Below are 24683 nucleotides of genomic sequence, written 5' to 3' on the forward strand. Positions count from 1 at the left end.
ATATATATATATATATATATATATATATATATATATATATAGTGTATAACTGTATATGCACAGTAAAACCTCGCAGCCAGCTTAAATCTCTACAATTGGCAAAATCGCAAACGGCAAAAGCTAATAATATAGCATCCAAAAATCATTCATAAATTAAAAAAAGAAGACATTTAAATAGAAAAATAAGAATAATTGAGCAAAACAATATCAAACTAGATGGTATTCTTAGAATATTTTCCCTGCGCAATAAACTTGGTGCGAGCAAACTCTTGTTTTTGAACTTTTTTTTTCTTTGATCCAATATGGCTGCCAGACCACGTGAGCGATTACATCACAAATTTATATTCTCTCATATAATTGTTGCATAGATCACACTCAATAAATTTCAAACTGATCAGACCAAGCGTTGTCCCTGTCAAATTATGACGTCATAATTACGACACCAATGACGTCATCGTTAACAACACCTATTCCACATGTGGAGTTCTTTGCAATGAGCCACGTTTCAGTTTTTTCCATGGAGTGGTTTGGAGATATAGAGATGTAACGTTTTTCAGTTCTTCCAAGATGGCGCCTGTACGACATGACCTATTACATCACAATTATCATTAAAATAATCCACAGGAGGAGGCGCTTCTGTGGTGAAAATTTAATGTTCATCAGACCAACAGTAGCAGTGAAAAAAAATTCATACTGATCGGATGAAGCGTTATACTTGTCAAATCATGACGTCATAATGAAGGACCGATGACATCATCACTAACACGTTTTATTCCCCATGGGGAGGACTTGACAATGAGGCATGTTTCAATTTTTTTTCCATTTTGCACTTTCAGAGATATAGAGGTACGAAGTTTTTCAAAGATGGAGCCTGTACCACATGACTTATGACATCATAATTATCATTACAATATGCTGCAGGAGGAGGTGCTCCTATGATGAAAATTTTATGTCAATCGGACAAAGAATTGCAGAGAAAAAACAATTCATACTGATCGAATCAAGCGTTGTACTTGTCGAATTATGACGTCATAAATAAGGTACCGATGACATCATAATTAACACATCATATTCCCCATGGGGAGTTCTTTGCAATGAGCCATGTTTCAATTTTTTCCATGGAGTGGTTTCAGAGGGTTTCAGAGGGTTACACTCCTCCGGAGGTGTAACGTTGTTTAAATTTTCCAAGATGGCGCCTGTACCAACCTATGACGTCATAATTATCATTAAAATATTATACAGGAGGAAGCGCTCCTATGGTACAAATTTCGTGTCCATTGCACTGACAGTTGCAGAGGCAAAACATTTTTCATACTGATCAGATCAAGCATTGTACTTGTCGAATTATGACGTCAAAATGAAGGCACCGCTGAAGTCATCATCATCATATAAAGCTGATCTTTCCTGGGAAAACTACATTTCCAAGCTGGCTTCCAAAGCCAGTCGCCAACTGGGCATCCTCCGTCATGCGAAGTCCTTTCTGTGCACTTCTGAGCTCCTCACCACATACAAAGCTTTCATCTGCAGCTCAATGGAATACTGCTCTCCCCTCTGGGCTGGTGCACCTGCTTCACACCTAGCTCGGCTTCACGTGGTTGAAATCAAAGCATTCAGAATCATTGGAATCTCCCGCGATGAACTGATTCTGAGGGCCTTTCTCTCACCGCAGGCAGGTAGGTGGTCTTTCTCTCTTCTACCGACACCTCTCCGGCCTTGCTCCTCCTGCTCTGGCTGTGCTCTGCATTCCAAATATTCCTGCAGGACGCACAAGATCTGCCACCAACCCTCTTCTGGTGGAAACTGCCAAAATCAAGACTCTCTGCTCACCTTCACTCCTTCATTCCTCTTTTCTCCCGCCGCTGGAACAAATTCCCACACTCTCTTCAATCCCTCTCCTCCCTTCAGGTCTTTAAAACAGCTGTTCACCACCATCTCTTATCTTCCCCCATCCAAAACCTTGATCTTTTCTACCCCCGTTAAAACACCGCAAATTCGCCTCTTTCAATCCCCAACTTCTTTCCTCGTATTCCTTGTTGTGTTCATTTGCTTTATACCATGTACCCCTCCCTCTTCCCCAGCCCTCCCCTTCCACAGATCTACCGACGTCCTTGTTCTCTGCTGTTGTGCGTGTGTGCTTCCCCTTCTCTCCCCCTCTTGTCTCCCGCTCCCTTCATTGCATGTTGTATGTGCCTGTGCATGTTTTCATGTTCAATGTGTTAGCTCTTACATGAGCCTCGATTCTGTGTACAAAAATAATAATAATAATTAAATATCTTATTTCCCATGGTGAGTACTTGAAAATTGGCCTTGTTTCAACTTTTTCCATTGAACACTTTGGGGGATATAGAGGTGTAACGTTTTTCAAAGATGGCGTCTGTACCACGTGACATATGAAGTCATAATTATGAATTTAAAAATTGTTCACGCGGAGGCGCTCCAATGGTAAAATTTCGTGTCAATCGGACCAACGGCTGCTGAGAAAATGAATTTTTAAAATGCAGACACGTATGTACGCATGCATGTACGCACCCGAATGCTTAAAATTGGTTTTCGCTTCGCGAGCGCAGATAACAAGTACCATTTACCATCAATAAGAAGGCTTTTCTGCTGAGAGCACCTGTACAGAACAGTACAGGACAGGATAGTATTGTATTGTGATTAATCTCCCAGGAGCAACACACAGTTGCCTCACGTCTATTTTATTAGTCCCCTACCGGTGTACACTGGAGGGAACTATAGGTTTGCACGCCGTCCCTCCGTCCGTCAGTCCGTCAGTCCGTCAGTCCGTCAGTCCGTCAGTCCGTCAGTCTGTCAGTCCGTCACACAAAGAACAGTTTTCCGGACTTTTTTTTCTAAACGCTTAATGCTAATGATTTCAAGCTTGGTACATGGTTTCCTCATGATAAGTTGCAGATCATGTTCGAACTTCACGACGTTTCGATCATTTTTGAAAAAGTTATGGCACTTTGAACTTTGGGAATTCTGATAATTTTGATGATCCTTAGAATATTTATTGATGATCCTTAGCCTGTAGAATATTTTAATGGTAATTATGATGTCACAGGTCACGTGGTTCGGCCGCCATATTGTTTTTCGTGAAAACACGAAAACCCCTTTTTCTCTGCAACGGCTGAACAGATCGAGGCCAAACTTTGCAGGCAGAATCGCATATGCATGACGAACAAAAAAGTCAACGAGCATGACGCCATGCGTCACAAGGTTTCACAGCTATGACGCTTTTAAGCATGAACATTTAAAACCGAGCTCCTCCCTCATTTTTGATCCACTCGAGGGGAAACTTCACAGATCTGTTCAGCATGTCAGTCTACTAAAATGTCATTTTGGAATTTGCGATAGGGCACGTGGTTTGGCAGATATCGTTAATTAAACGAAAATATTTTAAAAATGGATATCTTGTAGCGGTTCCCGCTGAATGTACACAATCGCCTTGCACCTGCCAGGACGCGGCCAGGGCGCGATCGCCATGCCGGGCTCGTCCGGACGGGCCCAGACGCACCTCTCCTAGGCATGCCCGGACTCGCTGTTCCCGGGCATGCCCGAACCTCCCGGGCACGCCCGGTCTCGTCTTTCCCGGGCATGCCCGCTCTCGCCTTTCCAGGGCTCGCCCAGAGCGCCCGGGCACACCCAGCCTCGACTTGCCAGGCCGCGTCCAGGACGCCCGGGCATGTCCAGACTCGCCTTTCCAGGGCTCGCCCAGAGCGTCCGGGCATGCCCGCTCTCGCCTTTCCAGTGCTCGCCCAGAGCGCTCGGGCACACCCAGCCTCGACTTGCCAGGCCGCGTCCAAGACGCCCGGGCATGTCCAGACTCGCCTTTCCAGGACTCGCCCTTGACACCCGGGCATGCCCGGTCTTGGTTTTCCCGGGCAAACGCCCCAGCATAAATGTGTATATATATTGCTGCCCAATAAACGGGCTTATCAGAATACCTGAGCTGTTTTGTTTCAATAAAGCAACTCGGACGAATTCCGTCTTTGGTCGCGTCAATTCTTTCGACTCGCGTTGGAGCGCAGCTCCTTCACTGGTGACCTACCGACATGGAAACGGCAGTGACTCTTAAACTGCCTACCTTCTGGGAGGCTCACGCGGCTGTTTGGTTCGCCCAGGCGGACTCCCAGTTCGCCCTGCGAGGCATCACCGCGGACGACACCCGCTTCCACCACGTCGTGGCAGCGCTCGGTTCCGCCACCACGGCCCGCGCCCTGAGCTTCCTCGAGCACCCGCCGGCTGCTGACAAGTATGACGCGCTGAAGACGCTCCTCCTCGACGCTTTCGCCCTCTCACCGGCGGCACGCGCACGGCGCCTGCTTGACCTGCCCGAGCTCGGCGACACGCGCCCGTCCGAGCGCATGGACTATATGCTCTCGTTGCTCGGTGAGCACTCTCCGGATTTTCTGTTCCGCGAGCTGTTCCTTCGCCAGCTGCCTCACCCGGTACGCCTCGCCCTGGCTGGCACGTCGATCACCGATCCCCGCGCCCTCGCCAGGGAAGCCGATAAGATCTCCTCGGCGGGCCAACACATCGGCGCGGCTACCTGGAGCCTGCCGCCGTCCGAGGCGACGCCCACGACGCCCGAGCGCCCTGCGCGGTTGGAGGCCGAACTGCCGGTGCAACTGGCGGCCGCCACGCCGCGCCGACCGCTTCCGACACGACGGCCGGGGCCTCCACCTGACCAGGCGTGGTGTTATTACCACGCCAGGTTCTGACACAAGGCTCGGACGTGCTGACCCCCGTGCACTTTCGGCAAGTCGGGAAATGGCCGGGCCGACGTTCATTCCCAGCCATGAGCGCCGGCCACTCGGGCAACTTCCTTTTTATTCGGGACAAAGCGTCCGGGCGGCGTTTCCTTTGTGACACCGGCGCCCAACTGAGCGTCATACCCGCCTCCGAGCAGGACAGGCAGGACGCCGTTTGCGGCCCCTCTTTGGTCGCTGCTAATGGCTCGGCCATACACACCCACGCGACGTCAACCTCTGCTTCGGCAGCCAGCGCTTTCAGTGGACCTTTGTGACCGCCTGCGTCCCCGTGGCTTTGCTGGGCGCCGACTTCCTCTGCGCGCACGGGCTGCTGGTCGACGTCAAACGACGTCGCCTTGTCAACGCCAAGACCTTCAGCTCCCTGGCGTGCACGATGAGCAGCTCCGCGCCGACCGAACTGGCGTGCGCCCTCCCGACGGCGAACGAGTTCGCTCGCCTGCTCGCGGAATTCCCGGCCCTCACGCGGCCGACGTTTTCGGCCATCACAGTGCGGCATGGGATCGAGCACCACATACCCACTACGGGCCCGCCGGTCTATGCCAGGGCCCGCCGCCTCGACCCGGCCAAGCTCGCCGTGGCAAAGGCCGAGTTCGACGCGTTGGAGCACCTTGGCATTGTGCGGCGCTCCAATAGCGCGTGGGCCTCACCACTGCACATTGTGCCAAAGCCAGGGGGCGGATGGCGCCTGTGTGGCGACTACTGCCGCCTCAACGACGCTACCACCCCCGACAGGTACCCGATCCTGCACATCCAGGACTTTTCCGCCCGTTTGGCGGGACGGGTCATATTTTCCAAAATTGACCTGATACGGGGATACCACCAGGTACCTGTCCGGGCGGCCGACGTCCCGAAGACGGCCGTCATCACGCCGTTCGGCCTGTTCGAATTTTTGAGGATGCCGTTTGGCCTCAAGAATGCGGCCCAGGCATTCCAGCGCTTAATGGACGGCGTACTGCACGACCTGCCATTTCTTTTCGTCTATCTGGACGACATCCTCGTCGCCAGCACGTCCCGCGCCGAGCACCTCCTCCACCTCCGAACACTATTCGGTCGCCTCAGCGAGCACGGCTTAATTGTCAACCCGGCCAAATGCCACTTCGGCACGACGACCGTTGACTTTTTGGGCCACTGCATCACCAAGACCAGGGCCGTGCCGCTGCCGACCAGGGTCGAGGCCATCACCACGTTCCCGCGTCCCCGTTCCATCAAGGCCCTATAAGAGTTCCTCGGCATGGTGAATTTTTATCACCAATTCGTGCCCCGCGCTGCTCAACTCATGTGGCCCCTTTACGAGGCCCTCCGGGGCAAGCCGGCCAAGCATGACATCGTTTGGTCCGCGGCCATGGACGCGGCCTTCCCGAGCGCAAAACGGGCCCTCGCTGACGCAACGCTGCTGGCTCACCCGGTGCTCAACGCGCCCATCGCCCTCACTACGGACGCCTCCAACAATACGGTGGGCGCCGTCCATGAACAATGGGTAGACGGGGTTTGGCAGCCACTCGCTTTTTTCAGCCGGCAACTCCGGCCGAACGAGTTAAAATACAGCGCATTCGACCACGAGGTGCTCGGTCTATTCCTGGCCGTTCGCCATTTCCGACACCTCCTGGAGGTCCGCCTGTTCACGGCTTTCGTCGACCACAAGCCGTTGGTCTACGCAATGGCCAAAGTCACGGAGCCGTGGCCGGCCCGCCAGCAGCGCCACCTCTCCGCCGTGTCGGAATTCACCACGGACATCCGGCACGTCGCCGGCAAAGACAACGCCATGGCCGACCGTCTTTCTTGGGCCAGCGCGAACGCGGTCCACCTCGACGTGGACTTCGCGCTCATGGCGGCCGACCAGACCACCGATACCTCGGTGCAGGCCCTCCGGTCGGTGGACATGGGCCTCCGCCTGGCCGACATACCCTTGGCGGGCACCGACCTGCTCTGCGACGTCTCCCAGGGCCAGCCTCGCCCCATCGTGCCCGTTTCCTGGCAGCGCCGCATCTTCGCCTCCATCCACGGCCTTTCTCACCCGGGCCGGAAAGCTTCTCAGAAGCTGGTGTCGGCGCGTTTCGTCTGGCACGGCCTTCGACGGAACGTCCGTGACTGGGCCAACGCCTGCACGGCCTGCCAGCGGGCCAAGGACCACCGCCACACCCAGGCCCCGCTAGCCCCTTTCACCGTGCCTGCACGGCGTTTCGACCACGTACACGTGGACCTGGTCGGTCCCCTGCCCCCATCGCGGGGGTTCACCCACCTGCTCACCATGGTGGACAGGACCACCAGGTGGCCGGAGGCCGTGCCCCCTCACCTCCATCACCACCGCCGACGTGGCGCAGGTGTTCACCGCCATCTGGGTCGCGCGCTTCGGTGCACCGGCGGACATCTCGTCCGACCGCGGCCCACAGTTCACGTCCGAACTTTGGGGCGCGGTCGCCCGCTCGTTGGGGTGTCACGCTGCACCACACCACGGCCTACCACCCCCAAGCCAACGGGTTGTGCGAGCGGTTTCACCGCTCCATGAAGGCCGCACTCATGGCCGGCCTTCAGGACGACGGTTGGACCGACCGGCTGCCGTGGGTCCTTTTGGGCCTCCGCACAGCTCTCAAAGAGGACCTCCGGGCGTCCGCCGCCGAGCTCGTCTATGGCCAGCCGCTCCGCGTCCCGGGCGAGTTCGTGCCCGACGCTACCAGTCCCTGGTCCGCCGCACACCAGCGCTCGGACCTCCAGGAGGCCGCCCGACGATTTGCCCCCGTGCCAACGTCCCGCCACGGTGGCCCCCAGTCCTACGTCCCCCCGGCGCTTCGCACAGCGGAGTACGTCTTTGTGCGTCATGACGCGCACCGGGGCCACTCCGGCCGCCGTACGACGGGCCCTTCCGGGTCCTGCGATGGGGCGACAAGTCCTTCGTCGTCGACGTCGGCGGCCGGTCGGACCGGATCTCTGTGGACCGCCTCAAACCGGCGCACGTGGACGTCGACCGACCACCACGGTTGGCCCTTCCTCCGTGGCGAAGCCGCCCCCATCCACAGTTCCCCCCGCTCGACCACCCACCACCAGATCGGACCCCCCCCCCCCCACGACCCTCCAGGGGTCGCTTCGGCCGGGTCATCCGGACCCCCCTTAAATTGACCCTGCCGGTGCAGGTCGATTCTGGAGGGGCGTGTGTAGCGGTTCCCGCTGAATGTACACAATCGCCTTGCACCTGCTAGGACGCGGCCAGGGCGCGATCGCCATGCCGGGCTCGTCCGGACGGGCCCAGACGCACCTCTCCTGTGCATGCCCGGACTCGCTGTTCCCGGGCACGCCCGAACCTCCCGGGCACGCCCGGTCTCGTCTTTCCCGGGCATGCCCGCTCTCGCCTTTCCAGTGCTCGCCCAGAGCGCCCGGGCACGCCCAGCCTCGACTTGCCAGGCCGCGTCCAGGACGCCCGGGCATGTCTAGACTCGCCTTTCCAGGGCTCGCCCAGAGCGTCCGGGCATGCCCGCTCTCGCCTTTCCAGGGCTTGCCCAGAGCACTCGGGCACGCCTAGCCTCGACTTGCCAGGCCGCGTCCAGGACGCCCGGGCATGTCCAGACTCGCCTTTCCAGGACTCGCCCTTGACACCCGGGCATGCCTGGTCTCGGTTTTCCCGGGCAAACGCCCCGGCATAAATGTGTATATATATTGCTGCCCAATAAACGGGCTTATCAGAATACCTGAGCTGTTTTGTTTCAATAAAGCAACTCGGACGAATTCCTTCTTTGGTCGCGTCAATTCTTTCGACTCGCGTTGGAGCGCAGCTCCTTCAATCTCTTGAATCGCTAGGACCTCAGACCGTGAGTTGGTAATTATATAATTCACACAGTGCAATACGTGCAGGCCGCTCCACGGAGGGACCTTGCGGGCTTATCAACGAGGCGAGGCGTGACACACATGTGTCTCAGCATACTTCAGATCAAATTTGAAAACCAGCATCAACCGTGCATAAATTTGCATATTCGATCATTTTTGACAAAGTTATGGCACTTTGAACTTTGGTAGGGGACATGTATTGCAGCACAATACTCAGAATGCTGGTTATATATGTGCCTTTGCCTTAGTAGAGACAGGAGCGCGCAGTCTTTAATAATGTGTTTTGTTATACGTGGAGCGGCCTGTCAAACATTGCATGCGTCTTCGGTGGCATCTCCAATGCAACAGAACAAACTGAATACTGGGTTCTTCTTCTTAACCATAATCATCACCCTTGTTATTTTCAGAAAGATTATTTTGTTCCTTTCTGCTGTTCTTTTTATTCTGTTGCATCTTCATTAAAAGTGTTAAATTAACACACGTGCAAAATCTGCCAGGTGAAAAAACTGAAAAAGTGAAAAAAAAATAAAAACTTCTTTAAATCGAATGAGTTTAAAGGGGGAGGGGTTCACTTTTCCGCGGGTACATGGAAATATAGGCGCAGAGGGAGAGAAAGGGTGTCTGAAAGTTAAGCACACATACGTGAAATGGCAGAGCGTGGACAGGTGGATGGTGAGGTTTGACTCTACAGGATATATTTTAAACAATTTTAAGTTCGCAGTTGCGAGGAGACAGGGCAGCACGTAGAAAAGCCGTTATAAAAATAAATAACTGTTTGAATCTATAATAATAAAAGGCAGAGTGTGTGTGTGTGTGTGTGTGTGTGTGTATCCCCTCCATAACTCCAAAACCATGAAACCTAGCGGCCCCAAACATTGCATGCATACCTCTCGATCTCCAAGAGAACGCATAGATGAAAACTGGATGTTTTGTTGTGTTAAAACACCCTTTTTGAAGAAGATTAACAAGGTGCTCATACCAAAAACCAATAGAAAGCCTTACCAAAATGGCGGTCCTCCATCTTGTTCAGCCCACTGTCACATTGCTGGGTTCTTAAGCCACCATTCCGTTTTGGCCTATTGAGATTGTTCATCCACTAACAGGGAACGTGAGCTGGGTTTAGACCGTCGTGAGACAGGATTCCTGTGCTGTAGCTGCTGATATGGGTGGATATTTGGAAAGACAAGGGTGTCCAGAGAAGAATAAGGTAAGTCTTGTGTTTGTAACCCTTATGGTTTTTGATTTATGAATCATACTAAAATACGCAATTTGCTGTCTGTCTGTCTGACGATTTTGACCGTGATACATTCGGTTGTTACTTATCCAATCTCAACTAAACTTGACAGGAGGACTAAGGGTAACACAATGAAGGTTGTAGCATATTAATTTGCCCCTCTCCCCAAGGGGATTTTCTCCGCCAAGGAGGTTTTTCCCACCAATGGGGATGCATGTTGATGTGTATATCCGTGCTAAGAGAGCTTTATCGTGCCGTTTTTCCAAAGCCGCTTCTAATAACAAAAGCATAATATCAATGTTATTACAAAACAAAATTAATACTAATAATATCCCACTTCCCCAAAGGGTGATTACTCATTGAATAAACACAGTGTTATTGTTTAACACTGTGTTTAACACTGTGTTTCTCAGCACAGTGTTAAACTGCACAGTTTAACACTGTGCTGACAGCAGGTTTGCATTTTATAAATGGCTTATCATGGTGTTTCATGTGAGTACTGGCCGCTACCAGAGGTAAAAATATTATAAACCACAAACACGTTTGATTACCTTTTTAAATAGCTGCTAATGCTGTTTAACACGAAACTGAAAGAAATTTGGAGGAACCTCGACATCCGTGAGGCAAATTTTACTTACGGAACTGAGTGAAGATCTACTCTAATCTATATATCCCACAATGGTTAATAACGTGACCCTTTCTGCCGTGAACGTGACGTTTTCTGTGGCGGCCATTTGAAACGGTTACTACTGCTGTTTAACATGAAACTGAAAGGGAGGACACCCGGGGTATGTTCATTGACCAAACATCTATAGCTCATACTTGCCAAGCCAGCTGTTCATTATCTACAGGTTTGAATGGAGTGCTTGCTCGAATGCTTAAGCCACTTGATGAGCGCTGTTAGGGATATTTTCCTACAGTAGTATGTAATCGATGAACCAAAAAATTCAATGTCCATCAACTTGTCAGAAGAGAGTCACAAATTTTAATTCTCGAGGAGGACAACACTTTCTGTCTGCCAGAAAATACACCGCAAGAAACAATAACCTTTATCAAACCATATCACAATTCACAAATTACATTGCAGGATTCACAGAAGGTCCCAAGTGAAATCCTAGTACAGCAGAGATGCACAAAGACATGCCACACCAAACACCAGCATGCATAGAATACAGTTAACATACAGTGTAAACATACAGAATTGACCAGCCAAGTAAAACATCCTAAGTACAGCAAACCAACATCTTACAGACCCAGTGCTAATCCTGGCTATTTGGTCATCCGTTCTGATTTTTAAAACATCCTCAAGTGGAAGGAGCAAGTGGAGGGGGGAGGAGTGAAGAGAGGGGAGGAGAGCAGTAGGATTGGTTGGGCAAAGTTTGGGTGGGAGGGAGCAAGTGGAGGGGGGAGGAGCGAAGAGAGGGGAGGAGAGCAATAGGATTGGTTGGGCAAAGTTTGGGTGGGAGGGAGCAAGTGTCGAGGATGAGGTTGCTCCCCGCTGACAGCAGGTTTGCATTTCAAATTCTTTAATGCGGTTTTCTGCTTTTCCATTGTCTCCTGCAAAACACCTCGGAGCCCCGTCTCTCTAATCCCATATGAAGACTTCAAGAACATCTGAAGGTCATTCTCAGCGAAGTGGATATATCTTTTACTCATTTTCGACACGACAAGAACAAAGACCACTTACTTTATTTCAAAGCACTTTTTTTTTTAACCATTTTGTGGTTTTTTCTGTAATTCATTTATTGTTTGATGCGAGGGTTATTATACCATATTACGAATTAACACACTAGTAACATGGGTTTTGATAAGTCATTTAAAACTTCAAAATAGGCATGCAATTAAATAAGAAAAGTCCATACTCAATTAAAACAGTCACTTCAATAGCTATGGCAATCCCATCCTTTTTCAATTTGCAAACTCATCTTTTCCCTCATAAGTCAAATCCTACTGCAATCCCACAAAAGATTTTACTGAGAAGCAGGGAGCCAGAGAGAGCTAGCCTCCATGGATTTTCTATAGGATTTTTCATATTTCAGACTAACCCTTATCAAATACTAATAAGCTATTTTGATTCAGTGTTTAATTATCGTTCTTGTTGAGAGATTTTCCTGAGAATGCTGGCAATTTCATAAAACTATTTATTAAATAAAGTCCAAGTAAGAAAGAAAATAGCGTGCGCTGGGCCCATTTTAACAATGGTCAGCGGAGAGCAATCCTTTCACCCCCCCCCCCCCCCCCCCATTGCTTGACTCTGCAAAATAATCACCAAGTACTTTACATTCACTTATCAAGACAATATCTAGTTCAGACTTCGTGCTGAGTCGATTATTCACAGTCACAATGAAAGCTTGCACACCGAGCACATTGGTAAGCAAACCTTGATAATGCAGAAATTACCTGGTTAGACATTGTGGCATCAGTTGTATTATTTAATTATTTACCAAGAAAACAATATCTTTTCTCCAATTTGCTTATATAATTCAATAAGACATACTCGATCCAATATCACATTATTTTCCAAAAACACATCCCATCTGTATTACATATTCCCCTATTTGTAATAATGTTCCATCAGTCATTGCTGACAATATGTGGTTCACCATTGCTTCCACTAAGAATTTTTACTCTTCTCGAGCCACGATTCTGGTCAGTGCCGGAGACAACTTGCCAACTGCAGGGGGATCCCAAACTTTGCATGGAAACCACAAAAAGACACTTGCAGACTAGGAATGGAGGTTTGTGGCTCCTAGAAATGACTTGCTTCATAAATTTACACTTCCACAGCGCTCTACAAGAAACTTGGTAACTGAACACACCCTTCTCCCCAATATTATTGAGGCCCGACTGTAGATCTACTGTAATCTATATATCTCATAGGAATGGCCCTTCCTGCTGCCCCCTGTGGGGAACAGGTGCACTAGTGTTTTCAAATATGGCTCATAGGCCTCGTGCCTCGGCTTGCTCTTGGCTGGATGTTAGACTTTAGGCCATGTGGATTTTGGCAAATCAGGTTGGCTAAATGAGGTCTTTCGGTCATGTTATGAATATTGTTATGTCGGTGGGGTAGAGTGATATGTAGAGTCAGATAGATTTGTGGAGGTATCGTGCACTGATTGTCATGTGAAAACCTTGATGTAATAAGTTCTGTTTAGATGGTGTGTTCGGATTAAGTTGTATATTTGTCCTTGCCACGAGGGGGCAGGGCATGTTAATGAGCTTAGGGGATAAGGGTAAATTACCCCTTGTACGTTGTTCCCTCTGTGATTTATCCTTTGTCCCTAATGGCACCACATTAGACACTAGGAATCAATCGCCCATTAGTACACTAATTACGCAATTAAGAAATAATAACTAACCGGAAGCCAGACATCAATACCAGGGCTAACAACCCCGCCTGGTTGAACACACATCGCACAGGCAGGCCGGGAGCCACGCCCAGAAGGACTCGCAATTGGGTGGGAGTCGACCAACCAAAGGCCAGGTTAAGGAGGGAGCCGTGACCGGTCACTTACGAAGCAAGAAACTACCAGCCGATTGGGGAAAGAAGGAGGAACAGTAAGCAGCACACCGGTTGGCCAGATACCATCGAGGACGTGAGAGGCGGGGCTGAGTGTGAGTGGTGGAGAGCTAAACCTGTGGGGTTGGCCAGCAGGGATTGGTGGAGAAGCGCTGATGACGTAGAAAGCCAAAGTTAAAAGTATGAGGAGACCAACATTTTTGCTCTTGCTCTTTCTCTGGACTTTCTTCTTGCCCTCCTCCCTTGCTCACTGACCCTGGACCCTTGCTTATTGCCCTTCACGCCGACATATTCATCTTCTTGTTGGTATCGGATTTTGGTGGGGAGATGAAGTGTTCAGAGACACCACCGGGAGATGTGCAGAGTTCTGCAGGTGGGAACGACGCGCGACTTGCCGATACAGCGTGGCGAGGCCTGGTGCGAGTGCTGCAGCGTGAACGGGTACGAGGCCGAGTTCCCACCAACGCGCTCGTTTTGCATGCGCACGATGTCTGGACCCCTTCGCAGACCCTGGCGAGACCCTCATGAGCTGATCAGAGCTAAGTGCACACACACACACGGTTATTTTTATTTATCTTCCCTTTGTCTGTGTTTAGGTCTGGTGCGGGAGTGCTCCATATAGGAACATTATTTATTATCATCGCGCTTTTCTTTTCCCGGCATCCGTTGTAATAAATGGTTTTATTATTTTCTCTGTACATTTCTAAATCCGTGTTTGTGTAAGTTATTTTCTTTGCAGGCTTTGGAACTGCCGGCGTTTGTGAAGGTAAGCTCTTCAGCCTACTCCTCCTCTTCTCTTTCTTCTTCCTCCGGCACCGATATAATAAATCCGCTATTTGAACTGAACCCCTGGAGTTGAAGCTCACTTTGGTTATCCGTGATTTTCTCCTGGTGTTAACCAAGGGGAATCACACAACAATATCATTGCGTGCATAAGCTTAGTCCAAACCAAAAAATATTCATGTTTAGCGTAACCGCCCGCTTCCTTTTTCGAGGCCGCCTCCTTTTTTTTTCCTTTTTTTTTTAAACATCGTTCGACTGATCGCGAGCAATCAATTTTCTCACTCTCTCGATTTGATAGTCTCCATCATAATTGTTTCATGGCCGCTCACACAAAATAATCCCGTCTGTGATACATGTACATACAGGTCCGGCAGTAATATGCGGCTGGTTGTTGTAGACTAGCAAAACGTGGAGCGTGCTATAGAATGTTAGCGCTAGCGCTAGCGTGCTAGCGTGCTGTAGTTTCTACATGCTCTGATTTCGAGACAGACTTGTATTGTAATAATAAAATAGGTAAGATATTATTTGCAAATCTCATCTTGAATTTTTCTGTATACCTGTATAAAGACAAAAGAAAACAAAGTACAGTATGCAAATATATGAAATGGTCTCTTTTACTAGTCTTTTATTAATATGTTACTCAGTACATGTTGTATTTTGTCAACACAGATCGTCAAGACCCAAACATTCTACATGCATTTCAAATCTAAAGAAACAAAAAAGCAGGCGACCATCTTGGGAAAAATGAGCCTGGCGGCCATTTTGAAAAAAAAAAAGGAAAAAAAAGGTGCCTCCTCCTTTTTTTCAAAAAGGCAGGACGCTAAACATGTTTTGTTTTTTTGGCCTTATTAGCTTTCGCATTATGTTAGGATGGGCAATGCATGCCTTATACATCGGGAATCGGGAATTCCTTTCGGGAAAATGTAGTTTTTGCTTCGAGCGGCCTCACAGGTTTATTTTAACTTGGATTTGATTTGTATTTGCGGTTTTTGTAGGAGCTGGTGTGGTTGAGCCCTTGACTACAACAAATTTGGTGAAAATTGGATAAATTTTGACTAACTTACGAGATTTAAGTATGTAACATGGGAAATGATGATGATTGGGGATCTGCTTCGAGCAGCCTCGCGAGTTTATTTTAACTCAGATTCAATTTCTGTTTTAGTAGCAAGTTAATGTCGATAAAGGCCCTGGTAAAAGAAAATTCGGTGAAAATCCGATGAATTTTGAACAACCTACGGCTTTCAAGCACAACATGGGGATTTTTAGGTCAGATTATCTTCTCAAATGTTCCTCAAGACCTAGAGGGTTTGTTCTAACACTGATGCGATTTCTGTTTTCGGTTTTGGTGATCGCTGGAATGGTTTAACACTCGACTGCAACAAATTTGATGGAAATCCGATATATTTTGACGAACTTACAAACTTTAGGAATTTAACGTGGGAAATAATGACCATTACAATGTTAAGTACAACCCTCTCCCCTTCCTCCCCACTCCCTCTTCCTCTCCCTCCCTTCCCCCTCTCTCACTCCCCACCATCCGCCTTCACTCCCCTTCTCCTCCTTCCCCTTCCTCTCTCTCTTGCCCTCCCCTTCTCCACCCTTACCCCTCCCACTCCCACTCTCCCTTCCCCTTCCCTCCTCTCTCCCCCACCCCCCTCTCTTCATATTCCCGGCATGAAGAGACTCTGCATTGTCCGGCAACGCCAGGTACTTTTGCTCGTATTTGAATAAGTTTGATTTAGTGGTAAGTAGGGTGGACATGCTGGTTGGTGGACACGTTATATTTATGGTAAGATGTGCATGATTTGATGTATTATCATATAATGGGAGTCATAATCTACCATATAAAACACAATGTGTGTGTTGTGTATTTGTGTATCTGTGTATCTGCCCGCCTTCATAAGGTTCCGTTTTAAAGGCTTTGAGTAGCGCTTTTGGAGGGATTTGAGTGGGGTTTTAATGGGCAATCTTTGAACACGACTGTGTGTCCACCGGTTAAAAGACTGAAAAGACTCCAAGGACCGAAAATACCCCAAGGACCCAGAAGATCCAAAAGACCATAAAGATCCAAAAGACCCAAATGACCCCAGGATCCAAATGACCCAGAGGACCCAAAAGACCCCCAATAACCCAGGAGAGCCAAAGGCCTCTGAAGACCCAAACGACCCTGAGGACCCAAAATACCCAAAAGACCCTGAAAAAAAACCTGAAGATCCAAAAGGTCCCAGAAAACCCAAAGGACCCACAATACCCCAAGGATCCAGAAGACCCCAAGGACTCTGAAGACCCAAAATAATCTGAAGACCCAAAAGACTCCAAAAACCCCAAAAGACCCTGAAGACCCAATATACCCCAAATACCCAAAATATCCTGAAGACCCAAAAGACCGTTAATGAACCAAAAGACTCAAAAGACCCTGAACACCCTTAAAGACCAAAGCACCACAAAAACCCAAATGACCCTGAAGACCCCAACTTTCCCAAAGACTCGTAAAGGCCCTGAAGACCCAAAATACTGAAAAGACCCCAAGACCCTCAAAGACCCCAAGACCCTCAAAGACCACAAAGACCCAAAATACCCAAAAATACGCCAAAGACCCAAAATACGCCAAAGACCCAAAATACCCCAAAGACCCAAAATACCCCAAAGACCCCAAATACCCCAAAGACCCCAAAAGGCCCCAAAGACTGAAAACATCCCAAAGACCCAAAATACCCCAAAGACCCTTAAAGACCCCAAAGACCCAAAATACCCCAAAGACCCAAATATCCCAAAAACCCTTAAAGACCCTGAAGACCCCAAAAACCCACGAAGGCTGAAAAGATCAAAAAGACCCAGAAGACTGGAAAAACCCCAAAGACCCTTCAAGACCCCCAAAGACCCAAACGATCCAAAACACTGAAAAGTCCCCAAAAATCCTTAAAGACCCTGAGGACCCAGTGGACCCCAAAGACCCAAAAATACCCCAAAGACCCAAAAATAACCCAAAGACCCAAAATACCCCAAAGATCCAGAGGACCCAAAATACTCAAATTACCCAAAAGACCCTGAGGAACCAGAAGACCCAAAATGCCCAGAAGGTACAAAAGACCATGAAGACCCCAAATACCCCAAATGACCCAGAGGACCCAGAGGACAAAAAAGACCCCCAAGGACCCAAAAGATCCCGAGGATGCAATAAGACCATGAGCACCCAAAAGATGCAAATGACCCAGAGGACCCAAAAAGACCCCGAGGATTACGAATACCCCAAAGCAGAGTAATTAGATGGTGGCTTGCAAACCGAGCCCAATGTCGGTTTACAGAAGTGTTTTTTCTTTTTTAATCACAATAAATACAAGGCCCAGGGAGGTGAAATTCGTGATGCGTGTAGAGTAAAGTGAGTGTTCATTTACATCTGTAGGATGTCTGATAAATAAAGAAGATATAAGCACACCTGACACTAGGCCGAGGCTTCAGATTTTGGCATGCTCACGCTGCACCTTCAAATAAACTGTTCCAACCCGGTATTTTTGACGGGCTTTATACAAGTATGTAATGATACATTAAATCATGTAGCGAGTAAAGTTTGATTAGTGATGTTGCATTGATGAGTTGACTGACTGCCTGGAGGCAACTGAGGTTGTGGATTTACTGAGGTTGTGGATATACTGACGTAGGTGATCTACTGATGTGGATCTATGACCGAGGTTGTGGATCTGCTGTTTGGAGAGGTCCTGGGTTGAAAGGACCAAAATCTCAAGAAAACAAGACTGAAAGTCTAACAGTGGCATAGCCGGGCTTGTTTGATACTTTAGTTGATGACGATAGTAAGACCTAGGTGGGGATACCAGTTAACAGTTAGCATATAATGTAAGTATTACATTTTTTGACTTCAGGCATGGACAGCCTGTTCGTGAATGACTTGGGTAAAAAACGGCGAATGGCAAACGATGAACCAATGAATTCTACATTTGTGTGCCACCTTCAGTGGAACGTCAGGCATTGACAGCACATTCTCTCTATTTTCATTCCAAACAGCATCATTTATCATTCCAATCACAGATTCATACTATTGTATTAATATATCAAGTTATATTTTAACCTCTAGTAACTTTGCAGTCACTATGAAAGGATTAGTGTTACAATTACATTTATTATAATATTAACGTTACGTTATCATTATTACGAAAATGATATTACGATAAAAAGAACCGAGGATAATTCCTTACTTCCGCGGTTACACTGCTTATCATTGATTCATGAACCATACACCGCTTCAATCCATTACCTTTCCATTCACGACATTGGGATGAAAGTGTTATGGTTATATTTTCGATATTATTATTATTACTACGAAAACGATACTACTGAAACTATACACTACTGTATGAAGAAACCTGGGCTTAATTTGTTTGAAGCTGTCCGAAGGTGAGGCATGAAGCCTCAGGCCTATACGTACCGTATTGTTGGAAGACCCATATAGCCAATGCTTTTGATATTTGATGGTCATTTTAACAATCGGTTTGTTTGTGTTTCGCACTGAATGAAAAATGTAAAGGTAGAGCATGGTGATTGTCATATATGACAGGTTCGACGATATGTTCGGCCTGGACGAAATTGGAATTAAAATGGCGATGTGCGGAGTCAGCCGCCGTACCGCCGTAATGACATCAGACGTAATAACATCACCCTGTCATGTGACCAGATCCTCAGCTCTGATTGGTATACGTTTGAGGGGACATACGGACGGACAAACACTGTTCTAGACGGCTTTGCCCTATGGGCTATGCCGTAAAAACGGTGCACAGCTGATGATCCGTGCCGTCAGGAAACCAGTCACTTGCTTACAGGTTAAGGTTCTTACAGGAGGTAAGGGAACTATGTTTTGAAGTTTAAAATTTAAATAAAGTTGAATATAGGATGTTGTGAAATTAACATCATTTACAGCAATTCTTTAAATTATATTATATTTTAGGACTGGCCAATACTGTACAATTCATTAAAAGTATTTGTATGAGACCAGGTGTGTATGTGTGTGACTAGGTGTGTGTGTGTGTGTGTGTGTGTGTGTGTGTGTGTGTGTGTGTGTGTGTGTGTGTGTGTGTGCGATTATGTATATGACTATGTGCGTGTATGTGTTTGACTAGGTGCGTGTATGTGTTTGACTAGGTGTGTGTATGTGGATGTGATTATGTGTGTGTGTGTATATGTGACTATGTGTGTGTATGTGACTGACAAGGTGTGTGTGTGTGTGTGTGTGTGTGTGTGTGTGTGTGTGTGTGTGTGTGTGTGTGTGTGTGTGTGTGTGTTTGCGGGGGAGGGAATCGTTTCACACCCCATAACCTAATCGCCAATCTGATACTGTGTGCAGTTCTGATTTTGTCATATTGATCTTTGCTTAAACTCCAATATATAGATTGTAGAAGGTTCTCATGACATTTCCCATCAAATATACATTTAATGAAAAAACGTGAAATGTTTACAAACAACTCATTAATAAATTGTAATGTTTTCCTGCATTTTCAGATGAACAGCAAACACGAGCTGTGGAAGTGAAATCTCTGTTTGTAGCTGTGGGTGACACAGTGAGGGTGACATGTTTGTTTAACAGATCACTGTGGCATGAATGGGCTCAAATCGGATGGCTCGAAGACAGTAAATCCTCACACAGAGACTTCCACTTGTACAAAAACTTCAATAAAGAAGGAAAGAATCAGAGCACAGATAAGGATATATTTAATAACGTAAACATGACTGGCAGTGGAGCCGAAGGAGATTTTTCTCTTCTTTTCTCACCTGTACATTTTGAACATTCTGGAAGATTCACCTGCTACTACAGAAATACTTCTACTCACATCCTCACAAAGCTCAAGGTGGTAAAACTCATTACTGCTGAAGGTGAGTAATGTAGTGTGGTTGGCAACCCCCTTGATTATCCAAAATGAGGAATTACTAACCACATTGAAGGCTATCTCTGAGGATAATGGAGATAATGAGGTTTGATAGGACGAATTCTAGAGCGGTTTAACATCAACCTGTAGTCCAGCGAGGTCAAATACCTTACAGGTTATATATCAGGTCTATTAACAATTTTGCCTTTCAGGTATTCCAAATGAGGCCCAACATTGGTGGCGGGGGAGTGGAGGGATGTTTGGGTAACAAGGAACACTATGTTTCTTTAAGAAGCAAATATCTTATTATATTTGCTATTATTATTAAACGAGAGGACACAGAATGAAATGCCGGACAGAAAGATGGGCAGAAGATACACAGGGAAGACCAACAGCTGAAGGTAAACCCCAGGTGTGTACATACACACGTCCAATCATGAAAATTGAACCAGTCAAGTAAGAAAGGAAAGCATGTGATGAAGAACCCCAGGTTGTTGTAAAAGTAGTACATGCTGGCACAGCGAGCAGTCCGAAAGGTCACGAGGAGGTGAGGATCATAAGCAGAGTACACAGCTGTCTCAAGGGGAAGGGGCAAGCAAGAAAACCACCAAGTTCAGGATGCGTGTTTTTATTCTCCACTCCTAGCTCCATGTGGCAAAAATCTCTGTCTCATCCCCCACCCCAGACAAAGGAATCACCAGCAACAGGGATGGTATTTTTGACCCAAGCAGTCCTCCAATCACTGGTCACTTTGTTCCTCTGCTTTGAGACCCTGTTCCTGTGGACACTGACAAGTCCAAAGTCACATACTAATGGAACTCCACCTCTCACCCAGAAACAGACACATGGGAGGGGTCGTTTGCCCACTCCTTCCTTGGTCGGTGGAAAGGATTTTTTTTTTTTTTTTTTTTTTTTTGTATACAAGATCGAGGCTCGTGAAAGAGCGAACATTAATCACACAGAAAGACAAACAGACACATAAAACAAATAACATCGGGAGCGGTAGACAAGATGGGGAGAGAGGGGGAAGGACACAAACACAACATTTGAGAGCAGGGACCGAGAGACATGGAGACATCGAGAGATCTGTGGGAGGGAGAGGGCTTTGGGGGGGAGGCATGTGAAGGGGGGGAGGCATGTGAAGGGGGGGGGGGTGGGAGAGGTATAAACATATGGACACTGCCAGGATTTCCAGGAAAGAAGTTGGAATTTCAAACAAGGTGGATCTGGGGTGAATTAGTGGGGGTAGAAAAGATCAAGGTTATGGATGGGGGAAGATAAGAGATGGTGGTGAACAGCTGTTTTAAAGACCTGGAGGGAGGAGAGGGATTGAAGGGAGTGTGGGAGTTTGTTCCACAGGCGGGAGAAAAGAGGAATGAAAGAGTGAAGGTGAGCAGAGAGCCGAGATTTCGGCAGTTTAACCATCAGAGGGTTGCTGGCAGATCTTGTGCGACCTGTAGGAATATTTGGGGGACAGAGCACAGAGAGAGCTGGGGGAGCAAGGCCGGAGAGGAGTCGGTAGAAGACAGAAAGGCCACCTACCTGCCTGCGGTGAGTGAGTGAAAGGCCCTCAGAGATACCTTCATCGCGGGAGATTCCAATGATTTTGAAAGCTTTGGATTCAACAGCGTGAAGCCGAGCCAGGTGTGAGGCAGGAGCACCAGCCCATAGGGGAGAACAGTATTCCATTGAGCTGCGGATGAAAGCCTTTTATGTGGTGAGGAGCTCAGGTGTGCCGAGGAAGGACTTCGCACGACGGAGGATGCCCAGTCGGCGACTGGCTTTGGAGGCCAGCTTGGAAATGTGGTTTTCCCAAGAAAGATCATGGCAGATAGTGAGACCCAAAAGCTTGAGTGACAGAACTTCTTGGAGAGGATTGTTGAGAAAGTAGATGGGAGGGTTGTCCAGTCGATCTTTTCAGAGAGACATAGTAAGAGAGTGAGATTTGTCAGGATTGAAAGACATGTTCCACTTGTTTGCCCAGTCTGTGATTTTGTCCAGGTCTTCAGAGAGTGAGGAGGCTGCAGACTGCCGATCTGAGGGAAGAGGAATGGAGCGGCAGAGAGTGGAGTCATCAGCAAAGAGATAGAGAGGATTTTCCAGAGAGTCAGAGAGATCATTGATAAAGACCAGAAAAAGCACAGGGCCCAGCACACTTCCTTGGGGAACTCCAGCCTGAACAGGAAGGGGAGATGAGAGAAATCCATTCAGGGCCACACGTTGACTACGACCAGAGAGGAAGTCCGCAAGCCATGCATGGAGATTTCCATGGATACCATAGGAGGAGAGTTTGGTGAGCAGAGCTGGGTGCCAGACCGTATCAAAGGCCCTTGATATGTCAAGGGAGACAGCTCTGATTTCCTGTTTGGCATTGAGGACCTCCATCCATTGTTGAGACAGCAGAAGCGGCATGTCCAGAGTAGAGTGACCTGGTCTGAAACCAAATTGATGATCAGAGATCAAGCCATTGGAGAAGAGGAAAGATTTCATATCCGAAGCAATGATGGATTCCATGACTTTGCTGATAATTGGGAGCAGGCTGATTGGTCTGTAGTTGCAAGGATCTGTTTTTGCACCTTTTTTGTGTAAAGCGGCAATGTTAGCTGATTTCCAGGATGCTGGCAGATGATCTTGAGCAAAAGATAGGGTGAAAAGAACAGAGAGAGGGTGAGATAGAGCGGCAGAGCAGGATTTTAGGACCCGTGGGCTGATGCCGTCTGGTCCAGTTGCAGAATCAGAGTCGAGGTTTGACAAAAACTCCTCCACCTTGTCAGGAGAGAAGGACACAGAGTCCAGGAGCAGTTGGGTTCGACTGGGAAAGGTGGGAACAGAGAGAGATGGGTTTGGGACTAAGGATTTTGAGGCGAACACAGAGTTGAGGCATTCGGCTTTGTCACGTGCGATGTCAACTGTGTGGCAATTTGAGGTAAGGGAGGGGATGGAGGGGGAACAAACACCAGAAACGGATTTGACCAGACGCCACCAGGATTTGGAGGAAGGAGACAGGTTTGAGAGTTCATTCTTGAGTGAGGAGAGATAGTGCTTCCTGGCACTCCTGAGGGTAGGCACACACTTGTTCCGAGCTTGCTGGAAGGAACTGAGATTTCCTTCAGTTGGATTAGCCTTCCAAGAGGCAAAGGCAAGTTGTTTCAGGGCAACTGCCTCACCAGAAGATTCAGTGTACCATGGACGGGAGGAAGGGTAAGACAATTGAAGGCGAGATGGGATAAATCTGTGCATGAGAGAGATCAGTTTGCTTTGGAAGAATTCCCAGGAAGAATTGATGTCAGAGGCAGTGGAGATGGGAGACCAATCCAGACGATTGATGGCTGCTTGAAGACCGTCCCAGTCGGCCTGAGAGAAATGCCAGACTCGTCGACGCTGAGGAGGCTCTCTGAGAATGGCCAGAGAGATGTCCACTTTGACAAGCACATGATCAGAAGAACCGATTGGAGCAGAAGAAGAGCAGCAGACATTAGCAGGGAAGTTTATTATAACCAAGTCTAGAAGAGAAGATACTCCATTGGCTGAGATCCGGGTCGGGAAATTGACAGATTGTGTCAATCCCAGTGAGTCACAGAAGTCCTTTGCTGAGGTGCCATGACTAGTGAGAGAGGAACCCACACCCAACCAGGTGGCATGATGACAGTTGAAGTCACCACATATGAGGAAGAGAGCGTTGGGATGAGTGGATAGAAGTTGGTCCATGTTGTCAGACATTGAAATGTAGATGGAGTCATCACTGTTTGGGGGACGGTACAGAACACATATGAACAAAAGGTGGGAGCGGAGAGGAAGCCGTAACCAGAGGTACTCCTGCGGGTGAGGAGGAAAGAGAGCAGTGCAAGGAGAGTGAGGAAGAGAGATACATGTGTATTGCCCTCTACACTTGCCCAGTTCAACACAAGGGAATTTCACGGATAAGACATGAAGCTGTCTAGCCAGATATTGACAAGTTTGGCCAGATATTCCCATAGTGATCCACAAAAAGACAACTTAACCTAACCACATGCATTTATACTTGTGGTTACAAGTTAATTTGGGGTGGAGGATAAGAGTGGGACAACCGCACATAACAATCTAGAATGACAATCTAGAAAAAAAAAGTTCTAGCCATGACCATATCCCCTAGTGGATTTCATCAGCTCTGGCTTAGGTCAGTGGAGCCCATTCCACATGTAAATGTACCTACCCAATTGCTGAGACTCCACAACTTACTCAGTATGGATGGAGATGCCTGAATGGTACTGTAATGTGTCTGCCTTGCATTGAATACCACAGGGCGACACGGATGACCAAACAAGCTTTCACTCCAAGGCGTTCAATTCAACGGCGGACCTTAGTTACACGCGAGAGAAAAGAGAATGACGAACTTACCTTCATGTATTCCACCGGAAGTCTTCGAACCTGCGACAATTAACTCAAGCCCGATACAGATATAAAATGTACAAAAATACCGGCTTTATTAAAGGCAAAAAAACAAAATAATACATAGCAAAATAAGATTCCGCAATGAGACGTCCCCAGACAGACTCGAATACACACAAAGGGAAAAATAACTGTGAAAATAAATGCGTTTTTTTTGTGGGCACTTAGCTCCGAGCTGCTCTTGAACCTCATCGGGAATCGTCACAGGCCAAAACGTCCTTGCGCAGGAACCACAGGCTGCACTTCCGCGAGCG

At 48.0% G+C, this 24683-nt stretch overlaps 1 protein-coding gene across 2 annotated transcripts in view; it reads left to right on the plus strand.

The window, feature by feature from the left end:
- LOC137424739 (T-cell surface glycoprotein CD4-like) overlaps positions 1-24683 on the plus strand; it is a 66478-nt gene that overhangs the window by 4311 nt on the left and 37484 nt on the right. For both annotated transcript variants that reach the window (XM_068112510.2, XM_068112501.2), the window contains exon 2: positions 19637-20008. In XM_068112510.2, the coding sequence (XP_067968611.2) occupies positions 19861-20008 (148 nt within the window). In that variant the 5' untranslated portion in view covers positions 19637-19860. The remainder of the gene's footprint in view (positions 1-19636; positions 20009-24683) is intronic.

The sequence above is a fragment of the Myxine glutinosa genome, chromosome 1, assembly GCF_964187855.1.
Source record: "Myxine glutinosa chromosome 1, kmMyxGlut1.1, whole genome shotgun sequence".
NCBI classification, from domain to species: Eukaryota; Metazoa; Chordata; class Myxini; order Myxiniformes; family Myxinidae; genus Myxine; species Myxine glutinosa.